Source organism: Gallinula chloropus (assembly GCF_964237585.1).
Source record: "Gallinula chloropus genome assembly, chromosome: 15".
Classification (NCBI taxonomy): Eukaryota; Metazoa; Chordata; class Aves; order Gruiformes; family Rallidae; genus Gallinula; species Gallinula chloropus.
In genome coordinates this window covers 7,410,858-7,423,370 of record NC_140100.1, presented here as the reverse complement: position 1 = coordinate 7,423,370, position 12,513 = coordinate 7,410,858, and the positions used below count along the sequence as shown (strand labels likewise).

The window sequence follows — 12,513 nt, the reverse complement described above, 5'->3', positions numbered from 1 at the left end:
CAGTTGCTTTGCGGCCGGTGCCGCCGGGTTGTGCCGGTTGTTGCAGGGCAGCGGAGCCCCGCAGCGTGCCCGTCCCGGAGGCCTCGTTCCGCCGCCGCTTCGCCATGGCCGACGAGTGCCGCCGCCTGCTGCCGCGCGTCTGCGCCGCCCTGGCCGACCCGCGGCAGCCCGGCTTCGACGATACCTGCCTGGAGAAACTGCTCGACTGGTTCCGCTCCCTGGCGCAGTCCGGTGAGTACCCGCCGCCTGCAGCCCTGGCCGCCGGTGCCCGGCTGGGGCTTGTCCGAGAGGGAGGGAAGGATAGAGGGAGGGAGGCCCGCAGCCCGAGGCTCTGTTCCCTCGGCGACACCGCAAACCGGGCTCGGTGCTTGAGGCCCGTGCCCGGCCGCCAGGTGAGCCCAGGCCCGCCTGCCGCGCCTGTGAGGGGTAACGCTCGGCTCAGGCCAGCGCCTGGGCGGTTACGGGGAGAGGACAGGAGTCTTGACAGTAACCCCGTGTTTTCTGCCTTCCTGGGCATCACCCGGTCGCTAGATCCTACCGTGAGCCTGCTGCAGGACAACCCCTGTCTGCCAGATTTCATCGCCGCCGTGCTGGCGCTGCCAGAGCCCAGCCCGAGCATCCTCTCCTTTACCCTGCGGTTAGCTGGGATACTCGCTGCTTCCGAATGCCGCTTCCAACGCTTGCAGGTGAGTCGGCTTACCAGGTACCCGTGGCCATGTGTCTGTTTCCTCTTTCTATATGGAGAACACCTGAAAATGCATGTGTTTTACCTATAAAATGTATGGCATACATCAGAAAACAGTGATGTGATAAGAAAAGATCCTTTTTAGTTCTCACTTAAAGCTGCTGCCTTCTGACTTCTGTTTTGCCACGGTGAATGCTGATACGTGCTCATTTCAGTTCAAAACAGCTGTTATAGGATAACACTGACTCACAGTAGCCATTGCAAAATACCGTATCCCTGGACAAAGCCTGTAGATTTAAACTGCAATAGCAGATGTAGTTTTCTCTCTGTAGTAGGTTGACAGGAATTCTCTGATTCCCTGTGAAAATGAGGGAGTTTTTTTAAGCTCTACTTGCTACGATAGAATAAATTTGTAAAAAAAAACCAAACCTCAAACCCTCACAACCCAAAAGGCTTTCTTCAGGGAAGAGATGTGTGCAACTGGACAAAGCAGTCTAATGGAACTGATAGACAGATAAGTTGTCCCCAGCATGTTAAGAGCGAGCAGTTTTGAATATTGTTGTGGTTTTACCCCGGCTGAGAGCCGAGATCCACGCAGCTGCCTGCTCCTTGAAGGTAAAGAGCAGGGGAAGAGGGAAGGGGGGGGGGGGGGGTGAGAGGCAAGGGAAGAGAAAAGGAAGGGGCAAATAACCCCAAAAGCAAGAAACCAAAAGGCCCGTGGGTTGGGATAAGGACAGTTTACTAAAGCAGAAAGATAAAATATAACAATGCTAGCAGGACTTTAGAGCAAAAAATCTATGAAACTGTTGATACCCAATGCAGTTTCTCACTGAACCCACAACTCAGGCTGTGCCACCCAGAGCCGTCCTGGAACACGACCGTCCCCCAAGAACTGTGCGTCCCGGAGCCGCCCCTGCTCTTCCTCCCCTCAGCTAAGAAAGTCCTTGACTGTCTGACAGCAACTAAAAACATCAGGCTGTTATCAGCACTGCTTTCATTTTAACACCCAAACACAGCATTCCATCTGCTGCTACAAATGAAGTTAAGTCTATCCTGACCAAAACCAGGACAAACATCTAAGTTGCTTTGTCCATGAAAGAGACTTATGTTAAATTTAAGCATGGGATTGTGAAAACTTTCTATTTTAGTGATACTTCTAGCAAGAGAAGGCTTTGCTACAGAGCAGATGCTCTTGACTTGCATGATAGAGCGGCCTCTTGAGCCCCGTTGCTTACTATTTAGTCTGTGTGTTCCCTCTGGCTTCAGCAGGAGCAGCTGTTGGTGAGGCTCTTTGGCAGGGATGGGCCTCTGAACAGCGTGCTGTGGGGAGATGCCTCTGTGCGAAGCGGCTGGGTGGCGGGTATGCACAGCATGATGCATCACCAGCTTGCCCTCCACTTCCTCTGCAATGGAGGTGAGTACTTCTGGGACTGGTAACTCCCCCAACTCTCCGTGGCTCTTCCATTCCAGTCTGTTGCTCAGATTTCAAATGAGAGAGGAATTTTCATTTATTTGTCAGACACTTTTCAAAAACACTGAGGTGACTGAAAGGTGGTTGGGTTTTTGTTAAATCAGTTATGGGGTTTTTTATTATTACTAAACACTGAAAATGGTGTCTGTTTTAGAAAGGAGAGGCAAATCTTCTGAAACACATGATAAAAATAGCTCATTAAAAGCCTTCTGTAGTCTTCTTAGTAAGTCTTGCTAAACTACTTGAATTAATAAAGTACTTGAATTAATACATGGCTTGCAATAGGAAGACTGTTGGTTTTTTTTCCCTCCAGTGACTTGTTCTGTTTTCACACAGGAGGCATAGATGTGCTCTTCGCTCTGCAAGGGGATCCCAGCCTGTTTGTGGCTTCAGCTGCCAGCCAGCTTCTGGTGCACGTTCTCACCTTCTCTGCAGAGACTGAAACAACTAAACCTCTCAGTACAGTGGACTCTGACTGTCCAACCTGTGCCCAAATCATTATAAAGCATATAGAAGATTCCATCCAGTCCAGCTCTGCCTCTCATGTCGAACAGTCATTAAAACTACTAGCTAATTTGTTTGGCAGTTGTCATGCCCCATGGACTAAAGTACTTTGGCTCATCATAGCACAGCAACTCGAATCCTTTCTAACAGAAGAGACTTTTAAAGCACAGCACTTACTGGCAAATCTTTTGATTAAAATGGCATGGTAAAGATCTCCTGGGACTTGGGATCCATGATGAGATACATCTCTTTTCCATCATCTAATAGGACATACTTCTCTTTCCTCAGGTCCCCTGTGTTTTTTGACAATGTTGGCGGGTTTTGGGCATTAGTGACTTCTGCTCTGGAACGCTTAACCCCAGTGCAAGCAGGTCCTTTGGCAGTGGGAATTCTGAGCCTTTACAAATGGTAGGATTTACTGCAATGACATTTTTACACTCTGCAAATGTTTCTGTACCAATATCTTTGGTGCCTTGCCAAGAACACTTTTTTCCCTCACTTCATTTTCCACTACATTCATTAATATGTAAGGCTGGTTGGAAAGAACAGTGGCTAACAAACTTCAGGCACTGATAGTAAGAATAACACAGTTCCAAAGAGAGAAATGAAAGCAGCCAATACCATGTTTATATATATATACAATTGCATCTTACCACAGCCAGGTGGAAATAGCAAACTTCTTTAATTTCATACTGCCAAGGTTAAGATGGATGCAGTTTGAATGCCTGTCCAATCCAGTAGCCTCTGTTCAGTTTTCTCTTTCACAAAAACACTGATCAGTGTAAGAGGTTTCACTCCAGTCCAGCACAAGTGTGCAGCTGGACTGATGGCAGTTGTAGAACACCTTAGGTTAGAAGGAACCTACAGAGGTGATCTAATTCAGTCTCTTGCTTAGTGCAGGGCTCACTTCAGAGATAGATTGGGTTGCTCAGAGCTTTCACCATTCAAGTTTCAAGTATCCCCAAGGATGAGGATTCCACAGCTTCCCTGGACAACCTGTTCCAGTGATTAACCACTTCATTTTGCTATGAAAAGTATTTTCTCTGTATTCAGTTGGAAGCTGCCCTGTTGCAAATTAAGATTCTTGTCATCCTGTGCAGCTCTGAAAAGCCTGCCTGCAACTTTTCCATAAGTCCTCTTCAGATAGTAAAAAAACCATCAAGAAATCATCAGATGTTAAATGAATACAGCACACATGGGTACTAATTTATAGGCTGCGTGTTCAGGTACAAGGACCCCATTTTGCTGACCAGAAATGCTTCTCTCTAACCCTCTTAGACAGAATCCCACTCTCCATTTACATAGCTCAGTAAGGCTTCCTCTAAACTCCAGAGCCATTTCTCCTCTGCTTTCAGTTAGCCAAGGAAGCTTAGAAGAAGGTTTGAATTGGGATAATGCTTCCATCACACTGTCACAGCTAGCATGTTTAAAAGCCTGCTCAGCATTTGGGGGTAGACATTTGGGAAGGAATTGAAGTGGTTTTGTTTTTGGTAATTGCTGTTTCCTCCTTGAAGCCCACGAGATGTGAGGATGCAGGCACTGACTGTGCTACTTCAGCCAATGGACTGTATTCTGAGAGCAGCCTCCCAGCCCCTGGAATATGCAGGTACAGTTGTGATGGAAAAGTTAGAGGCTACTCCACTCACCAGTGTTTTAAGTGTCTGGTGCAGACAAAACTGGAGAAGGAAGAGCAGAAGTAGCCCAGGACAGTAGCAGTGTTTGTTGTGAAGTGCAGCATCCTGCTGTCAGTTACATTTGAAGGGATATGCATACTGCATCACCTGAAAATCATAATTAACTTTGAAAACCACAGTCCTTTGTACTCCCAAACAACCTGAGCTCTTCCTTCCTTTGGTCCTCTAGGTTTGCTGGATGAGTCTGTTAGTGATCCTGCCACTGTTGAAAGTCTTCTGTCCTCCAAGTCATCTTGTGCTGGTCTTCTGTGTCAGACCCTCGCTCATCTGGAGCAGCTGCTGTCTCTGGTAACATTCAGAGAAGAAAAAAAGCCTGGGGGATCAAATTGGTCCTTGAAAGATGGCATTAAGATCGGTTGCAAAGGTTTGCAGTAGAGCTTCACAGAACATGGAGAGGAGTTAGAAATATGTTGAAGAAATCTAGCATAGTAGGCTCCAAATAGAAAAACAGAGGAATACTGAATTGTGTAAAGAGGGATTGCACTTAGTTTCAAATCCATCTTTACAAATTTACTGCACTTAGTTTCAAATCCATCTTCATAAATGTACCTTACTTCTGGTGTAATTGATTTTGTGAAAAAGCCCATAAATTGAACTGCTCTCCCAAGCAGTGAGAAGAATTTCCTTTCATCTGGGCAGAAGTTCTTGGGAGAGAAGAAGAAAATTTCTTTGCACTTGTTAGTATTTTGTTCCTTAAGAACACACTAGAAACTGCAGATGTTGCTGGTCTGTATCCATGCTTGAGACTTCTGCTGGAAAAGTTTGTGTCTTTCTTCCCTCCTGTTAGATTCATTTGCCAGTGGAATTACCCTACACGCCCTTGCTGCACTCTCTCATCGTGATACTACAGTTCTGCAACGGCTTCCTGAGCCCAGCTTCTCCTCTGGGAAGCGCAATAAGTCAAAACCTGATCAATTGCCTCAGAGCACAGAAGTCAGCCTTTGATGTCCTATTGTCAGTCATAGAGCGAAAAGGTAAGTTAATCTTTGCTCTGGTTTTTTGTTTGTGGGTTGTTGGGTTGTTTTTTTTTTCATTTTGGAAATATTTGACTATTCTGTTGTCATAGAACTTCTCACTATCCTTCACTGCTCTTTTGGAATGAAGACTAACACTTTCATTTCTGAAACTTGCTCATTTTTTCCAATTCTTCTTACAGTCCTGTCTAACCTTACTTCCTGATGATGAGCTAGGGCAGGTAATGCTGGAATTAAAAAAAAGACATAGTGCTTGTGAGAAACGTTCCACCTTTGCTTTAACAACTGTACTTTCATCTCCAAAACAGTTTTACAGTCCTGTTGTCTTCTGTACTGCAGCAGTTGAATTGATTCAGCGGCTCCTTCTTTCAGTATTGGTCCTTTAGTTTTGTTCTCTGTTTCAGGTGGTCGTACACTCCCAGGGAATCTGTTTGCTGTCCTTCTGGCATACATGGAGAGTCCAAACACCAGCCCTACTGTGAGTATAGACATAAGGAGAGATCTGAGCCTATTAGCTTGCCCCTGTGGGATACTATTTAGAGAAATCGTCTCATGATAGTGATTTCTTAGCACAGTTTGTATTAGAATATGTAGGTGTCGTGGTTTTACCCCAGCTGAGAGCCGAGATCCACGCAGCTGTCTGCTCCTTAAAGGAAAAGAGCAGGGGAAAGGGGAAGGGGGGGGTGGTGGTGAGAGGCAAGGGAAGGGAAAAGGAAGGGGCAAACCCAAGAAACTAAAAGGCCCGTGGGTTGGGATAATAAGGATAGCTTACTAGAATAGCAGAAAGATAAAATATAACAATGCTAGCAGGACTTTAGAGAAAAAAAAATGCATGAAACTGTTGATACCCAATGCAGTTTCTCACTGAACCCACAACTCAGGCTGTGCCACCCAGAGCCGTCCCGGAACCCGACCATCCCCCAAAACCGTGCGTCCCGGAGCCGCCCCTGCTCTTCCTCCCCTCAGCCCCCCTGTTGTACTGGGCAGGATGTAATTGGCATGGAATACTCTCTTTGGCCCATTTGGGTCACCTGTCCTGGCTTCGCCCCTCCTTTCTCATGACTAGAGAAATATGAAGAGCTGAGAAAGTCCTTGACTGTCTGACAGCAACTAAAAACCTCAGGGTGTTACCAGCACTGCTTTCATTTTAACACCCAAACACAGAATTCCATCCGCTGCTACAAATGAAGTTAACTCCATCCTGACCAAAACCAGGACAGTAGGAAATTGGTCTTGGCTCTGGGTGGCTTGCAGGAAATAACTAAAATAACAAGCAAGTAGTTGACCTACACATTGTGTGATGGAGCCATCACATCAGAGTGTAGCATCAACATTCTCAACTTGACATGGCTTGACATAGTTAATTAAGTATTGAACTCTTTGCATTAAGGGGTTTTGTTTCAATGACTCTGACAACTGCAAATCAAAAGCTGGACACACTAGAACCTAATAATGCTGAGCTGAGAACAGACACTTTCTAGGTGTTGGAAATCTTATATAAGCACCATTTATCGATGGCTTATTAGTAAGGAAGCAAACATGTTTACTCTGAGAATCTGCAGGTTTAAGGCTAAACCAAATTTTATCTAGCATAAAGGCAGCAATGTCTCATCGTGTAGTAAAGTAAATCTGCTTTATATTGCTTTAGGTTCTAAAGAAAGCATTTCAAGCTACATCCAAGTGGTTTGCGTGCTCGGCGCATCTATATTGCTCCAGCAGTCAGTGGCAGCAACCTGAGAAGATTTTGGAAGGTAATGAAACTCTTTGGGCTGGGACAAACAGCAGCTAGTGGCATCTGTGAAATCAGCTCTTGCCTCCCTTTCCTGCTCAAAGCACTAAGGATATGATAGTTTCTGGACACTTGTGTTGAGTTGAGGTTTATCTACTCAAATAGCACTTTGAAGAACTCTGGGAGAAGCACACAGAGGCATCAAAAGGGATTGCCTCAGAACCACAGAGAGGTTGTACAGCGATTGCTTCAGTAAGCCTGTTGTCTTTCATGTCCATTCAGGCTTGTCACTTGGCTTTTACAGCTGTGTTTCTGGTGCTGCAGAAGCGTTTGTGCAGTCCGTGCTGGGAAGTAAGAGATTCTACTCTGGAGTTCCTCACTGTCCTGATTCGAGACTTAGGAGGTAGGTAAGACATCTAACAGTTGAGATTGGAGGAGTATTTCTTTTATTGTTACCAAAGTCAGTCAGGTCTGCGAAGCATCCTCTGACCTGTAACTGGAGGGGTCAGGAAAGAAGGGTCAAGATTTTTACTCAGATGATAATCAAAACCTGACACGGAGATTAAAACATCCTACCTTGCTGTTGAACTCAGATTGCTGTGCCCTCCTTAACGGCAGTTTTGGCATCTTAAATGCAGGGGTGTTGAGGCAGTCACAGATGTTGAGACACGTATGTCAGGGCAGGTGACGATGCTTAATGGCAGGTAATACTTTCCCTTCTTTTCAGTTTGCAGTGCAGTCTGTTTGGTTTCACTCAGCAGGCTGGGGACTGATGTTTAGGAGGCTGAAAGCCTAAAGCTGCTTTGCATGCTTTAGACTAATTACTGATTTTTCCCCTTTACTGGTAGCTCAGGCTTGGCAGCAGGTAGCACTAAGGCAATTTAATTCTCCTACAGTAGCTCTGTGTTGGTGGAAGAGAGTGGGACGTTGTCAACTACTGTTGTCCCCAGATCACAAAGGAAGTATCCAGCACACTGATTAGGAGTTTACCCCACAGCCCCTCTCAGCACTGCAGTTGCATTCTTTTTCTTCTGTGTATACCTTGACAACAAGAAAGGAGGACTTTTTTCCCTCCTTTAAGCAGATGTGTAATTTTGATGAGGCTGAAACCATGTCCTAGTTTGCCTGGACAAAGTTTTTCTTACCTCTAGAACGACTGTAAATGGAATTTTCCAAGTTCTAGTGTCCAGCAGGGCTTGACTGAAAGTCACCAAGCTGCTGGAAAATGGGAAGCCTGACACAGAGTGTCTGTGCTCTTGTGAGCAGCTGCCTGGTCTCTGCAGTGGCTCAGCTCACTGGCAGCTGTCGGTGCAGTCAGTGGGCATCCTTGTATGACGCAAAGAACTGTGTGCATTTGCATTGGAAACAGCTTCATGCTCTGAGAGAATAAAGCCTCACTTCTTTGGATTGCTGTCTTGTTTACAGACCAGGATTTGTTCAGGAAGTCTCTCCTGTCTTCAGAGCTGCCAAGGCTTACAGAAAATCTTCTTGAGGATCCAGAAAGCTACGTGAGAGCAAGTGCTGTGACTGCTGTGGGACGCTTGGCATTCATTACTTGCTTTTCTCCAGGGTCACCTACCATGGGGAATCAGTATAATAAAGAGGTATGATGACTGTGTCACCTGCTGCAGAATCCAGCAGAACCACGCATCGAGTACAGCAGCAAACTCCTAGCACTTTGTTTAGCAGTCTCATGCAGGCAGATTTCATAACCAGTAATGAAGAGACTAGATCTTTTACTTCTGCTCTTCCTTTGCATGTTCCTCCCCTCATTGTGCTTTCTCTTTGCCTTTTTACATTTAGCACACTGTAGCGAAGCTTCTGGAAATCCTGTCGACAGACTCAGAGGGCTTTCCTAGGAGGGCTGCGATCAACATCTTCTACACGTGGGTGTCAGAAGGCTGGATCAGTCGGCTGGAAGAGAGAGAGCAGTTTGTCTCCAGAGTGATCCAGACAGTGGAGCGCGACTTAGACTGGGAAGTCAGACTTGGGTGTTTGGAACTGATTCAGGTTTTCTGTACTGACACAACTTGCTCGTTTGGCCGTCCAAAATGCCCATCTGCTCCTGTGTCCTCTGCAGTCACCAGTTCCCTTCATGAGAACGAGCTGCTGCGCATCTTTTGCCGAGCCAACCTGTTCGGCTTTTTGTTTCGGTCGTTGTGTGACTGTGACAAACCCCTTGGCCAGAGAGCTTGCCAGATCCTGCTTAACTTAAGATCCACTTTCTATGTGGGCGATACCCTGAAGGAGTCACGAGGGACTGAAGATTCACCTGCAGGACGCAGCATTGCCTGGTTACAAAGAACACTAAAGCAGGGTGCTCTGGCCCAGAACTTCCCCACAGATGGTAGTAATGGGGTGGATTTTCAAGATCCAGAGAGCATGATGCTAGCTCTGGGTACGATAGACTTAGAAAACCTACGTGGTGAGCTAGACAGATGTAGTGACCATGTGGAAAAAAGCCCTCAGTCCCTCTTACAGGACATCATTGCTACAGTGGGGACCATAGAGGAGAATGAAGCTGACTGTTACTGAAGACATATTTTTCTCTGAGGGAACAGTGCATAAACAATTTTCTTCTGGAAGAGAATTTTTTTGCTACCAGCCATGAAGCCTTTCTTGAGAGAAGATAAAAAGAAGTGTTACTCTGAAAGAATAGGATGCTTTTGCTAGCTGTTAATGGGTTAAAAAAGTTTTGGTATAATACTGATGATTATCGTTAAGTTTTCCAATAAACTGGAATTTGTTTTTCAAAGTACATACATTAAGAAATGCATTTGTTCTTTTTTAACTCCTGTCTTTTAAGAAAGCACCAGACCACACCTATGTAAGGAAACAGTTTTAAAAAGCAAAAAGTGACTGAGAACAAGTTACTGCATGCACCTTTCAGAGGTAGAGTAGTGATGAAAATAGGTTTTAAGGGACACTTATTTTGACCCTACCTGTGTCTCCAGTCTAAAAGCAGTTCTTGGGTTCCCTGTTGCATTTTGAGGTCTAGAGCAGAAGGTGGCATTTAAGGAGTCAAAATCTGATCATCCTTACTGTTACAAGCTTGCTTCTGTAGATAACATGCGTGTTATATCTCAGCAGTGGCATTGAAGCCAGAAGCAAGTCTACTTTGCTGAATTTAGGTGCTCCAATCTTAATTCCTCTAATAGCTTCTAACTCATAAAAGACGCTGACAGCTGCAGCTTTATGATAAAAATCTGTGCTTAGCTTTGGTAAAACAATTGGAAAAGAGCAGCTCTAGTGCTAATGGCAGCACTGTTTCCTAAGCAAAATGACATTTTTTTTAAAAACCTCAGGGAAGGCTATAGCTTGCAATGTGCAAAGAAGCCTCCTGAAATTCAGAAAAAGAAAACAAACCACAAGTACCTTTACTAGTAGGTCAAACCCTGCCATATTCCTTTAACACTGAAGTGTTACTCTGTGCCCTGGATCCTCCTGCAGCTTATTTGAGGCAGGAACACATAGCTGACTTTAGGCTAAAGGAGGCTAATGGGGTGAAATGTAGTTTGAATTTCTTCCTGCTGAGGTGGAAGATGTAGTCTGTGACATCAGCACACTTAGGTGTTGCCTTATGCGTGACACAGCCTTTGGGTATTGCACCAGCAGCTCTCTCTAGGAGAAAGCAGTTCTGCTGCTACACAGTTCTACCTGATCAGGCTCTACACCTGGCAAAAGCCAGAAGATAAAAATCAGGCCTTTTCCTGCCACCACTCTTTCTCAGGAATCAAAAGCTTATTGAGAGGGGATTTGCTTTTCAAGAAGTGTGGGGCTGTTTGCAGAGTTCTAGCAGTCCTGCCTGGCAAAGGCATTACAGGTCTGACACTAGCACTGTGTGTTGGCAGGAGGTCAGATGTGCTCCAGGAAAGGAGACAGCAGGTTGCTGGGTAAGCATGTTCTTCCCATCCAGCGCTAGAACCCTCGTGACGTTAGGGTTGTGCTGTTTAGGGGGCTCCAAGGAATTCCTCAAATACCAGCAAATTGAAAAAGTGACTTGTTACAGAAGGGAGACTTCACTGCTCATTACTGAGGTCTCTTGACTCCCAGACCTATTAATTTTTAATGGAACTTTCTTCCTTTTTATAGCAGCTGGGGTGATGATGACATTGTGATGTTTACACCATTTGCCTAACTGCAGTCCAAAGTCCTGTTTATACACAGGATGCTTGTACACAACAAACCCAACATACACCAACATGGGAGGGTTCCTGTTCCTTTGGAAGGGGAATTAAGAAGTCCTTTCGTCTTTCATTAAAAGCAGGTAATCACTGGAGGTGCAGAAATGACTCTGTGCTGATTTTGTACTTCTCTATTCTGAGCTCCCTGCATTGCCTTACTTCATTTTCTGTGTCACTACTTAGAGAGTTATTAACACAGATTCTTGGACTGACATCCTGCACCTGATAATTGGGAGAAGTCATGAACATCTGAGCAGCGTGAGGACCAAATGCCAGGAAATAGAGAGAGATTATGGGACATGAAAGCAAAAGAAAAAATCCCACATTTCTTTCCATAGAAGATGACAGCAGTGGGCCTCGTGAGATGAAACTTCAACAAGCTCATTGCTACCTGTGGCTTTGCAGAGATCCATGCACCAAGTACTCCAGCGACAGAGGAGGATGAGGACTGCCTGGCTTTCTGCTGTGGCCACAGGAGAAAGTCCAAAGCTCTCTTTTTGGGATGGATTTCTGTAGAAACTGCACCATCTGTGCTGTAGCTGTGGCTGGTTCCTGCAGGAGGCAGGCACCACCGAGAGTTTTTCCAACACACACACACACAGGCTACAGCTGAGTTCAGCAATGGCTGCAGCCAGCCACGGGCCTCATTTACCCCAAGAAGCCCCCAGCCTCAGGACTGTGTTGGCTTTAATGTGGGCTGTGGCAGTAGCAAGACAAGTGGCATCAACGCAGAACATCACAGATGAGAAAAATTTGTGTCTCTGATGGCTGGTACTGTAAAAGAAGATTGCAAAGCTCCTTTCAGCTCTTTATCTGCCCGGGGCAATGGAAGTTCTGTTGGCTGATCTGTACATAGGTACGAAATTCCTTGAGTTGCTTTCAACACATTTCAACGAAGCTCTGCAGAAAGGATTGATCCTTTAGCTGCTCAGACTCTCAGGCATCTCTGGCTCAGCCCTATGCTAGTAATGGCTTTATAAAAGCTGCCAAAAGAACGGCTGTTAATTTTCTGTTTTAATACACTGGGCATTTAAAATTCAAACAATATTCTTTGCCTAATTATACTAATTACACAATTTAGTCAAAAATGGACCATAAATGTCTAAGGCTGTTGCCTTAGCTTAGATATATGTGATCTGTAATCACAGATCAACTCATGCGTATCTTTGCAATTTCCTTTGTCCGTCTCTTAATAGAATCTGCTCTACCTTTCAATACATATTCATCAAGGCTTCTAAGAACCACCATGTGTTAAACATGAAACTGATCAAA

At 45.3% G+C, this 12,513-nt stretch overlaps 1 protein-coding gene across 1 annotated transcript; it reads left to right on the top strand.

Moving 5' to 3' along the window:
- Window positions 1-65: 65 nt before the first annotated feature.
- Window positions 66-9,815, top strand: BRAT1 (BRCA1 associated ATM activator 1). The gene is made up of 13 exons (XM_084271081.1): window positions 66-231; window positions 532-686; window positions 1,952-2,099; window positions 2,493-2,865; window positions 2,949-3,068; window positions 4,175-4,266; window positions 4,524-4,642; window positions 5,142-5,328; window positions 5,733-5,806; window positions 6,977-7,079; window positions 7,362-7,460; window positions 8,483-8,661; window positions 8,861-9,815. Exons 1-13 carry the CDS (start codon window positions 105-107, stop codon window positions 9,590-9,592), a joined length of 2,508 nt encoding a protein of 835 aa, XP_084127207.1. The 5' UTR covers window positions 66-104; the 3' UTR covers window positions 9,593-9,815.
- The last annotated feature ends 2,698 nt before the right edge of the window (window positions 9,816-12,513 follow it).

Coding starts and splice junctions, on each gene's coding strand:
- BRAT1 (XM_084271081.1), top strand. CDS start 105: ATGGCCGACGAGTGCCGCCGCCTGCTGCCGCGCGTCTGCGCCGCCCTG. Junction 2,100..2,492: donor CCACTTCCTCTGCAATGGAG/GTGAGTACTTCT, acceptor GTTTTCACACAG/GAGGCATAGATGTGCTCTTC. Junction 7,461..8,482: donor CCTGATTCGAGACTTAGGAG/GTAGGTAAGACA, acceptor TCTTGTTTACAG/ACCAGGATTTGTTCAGGAAG.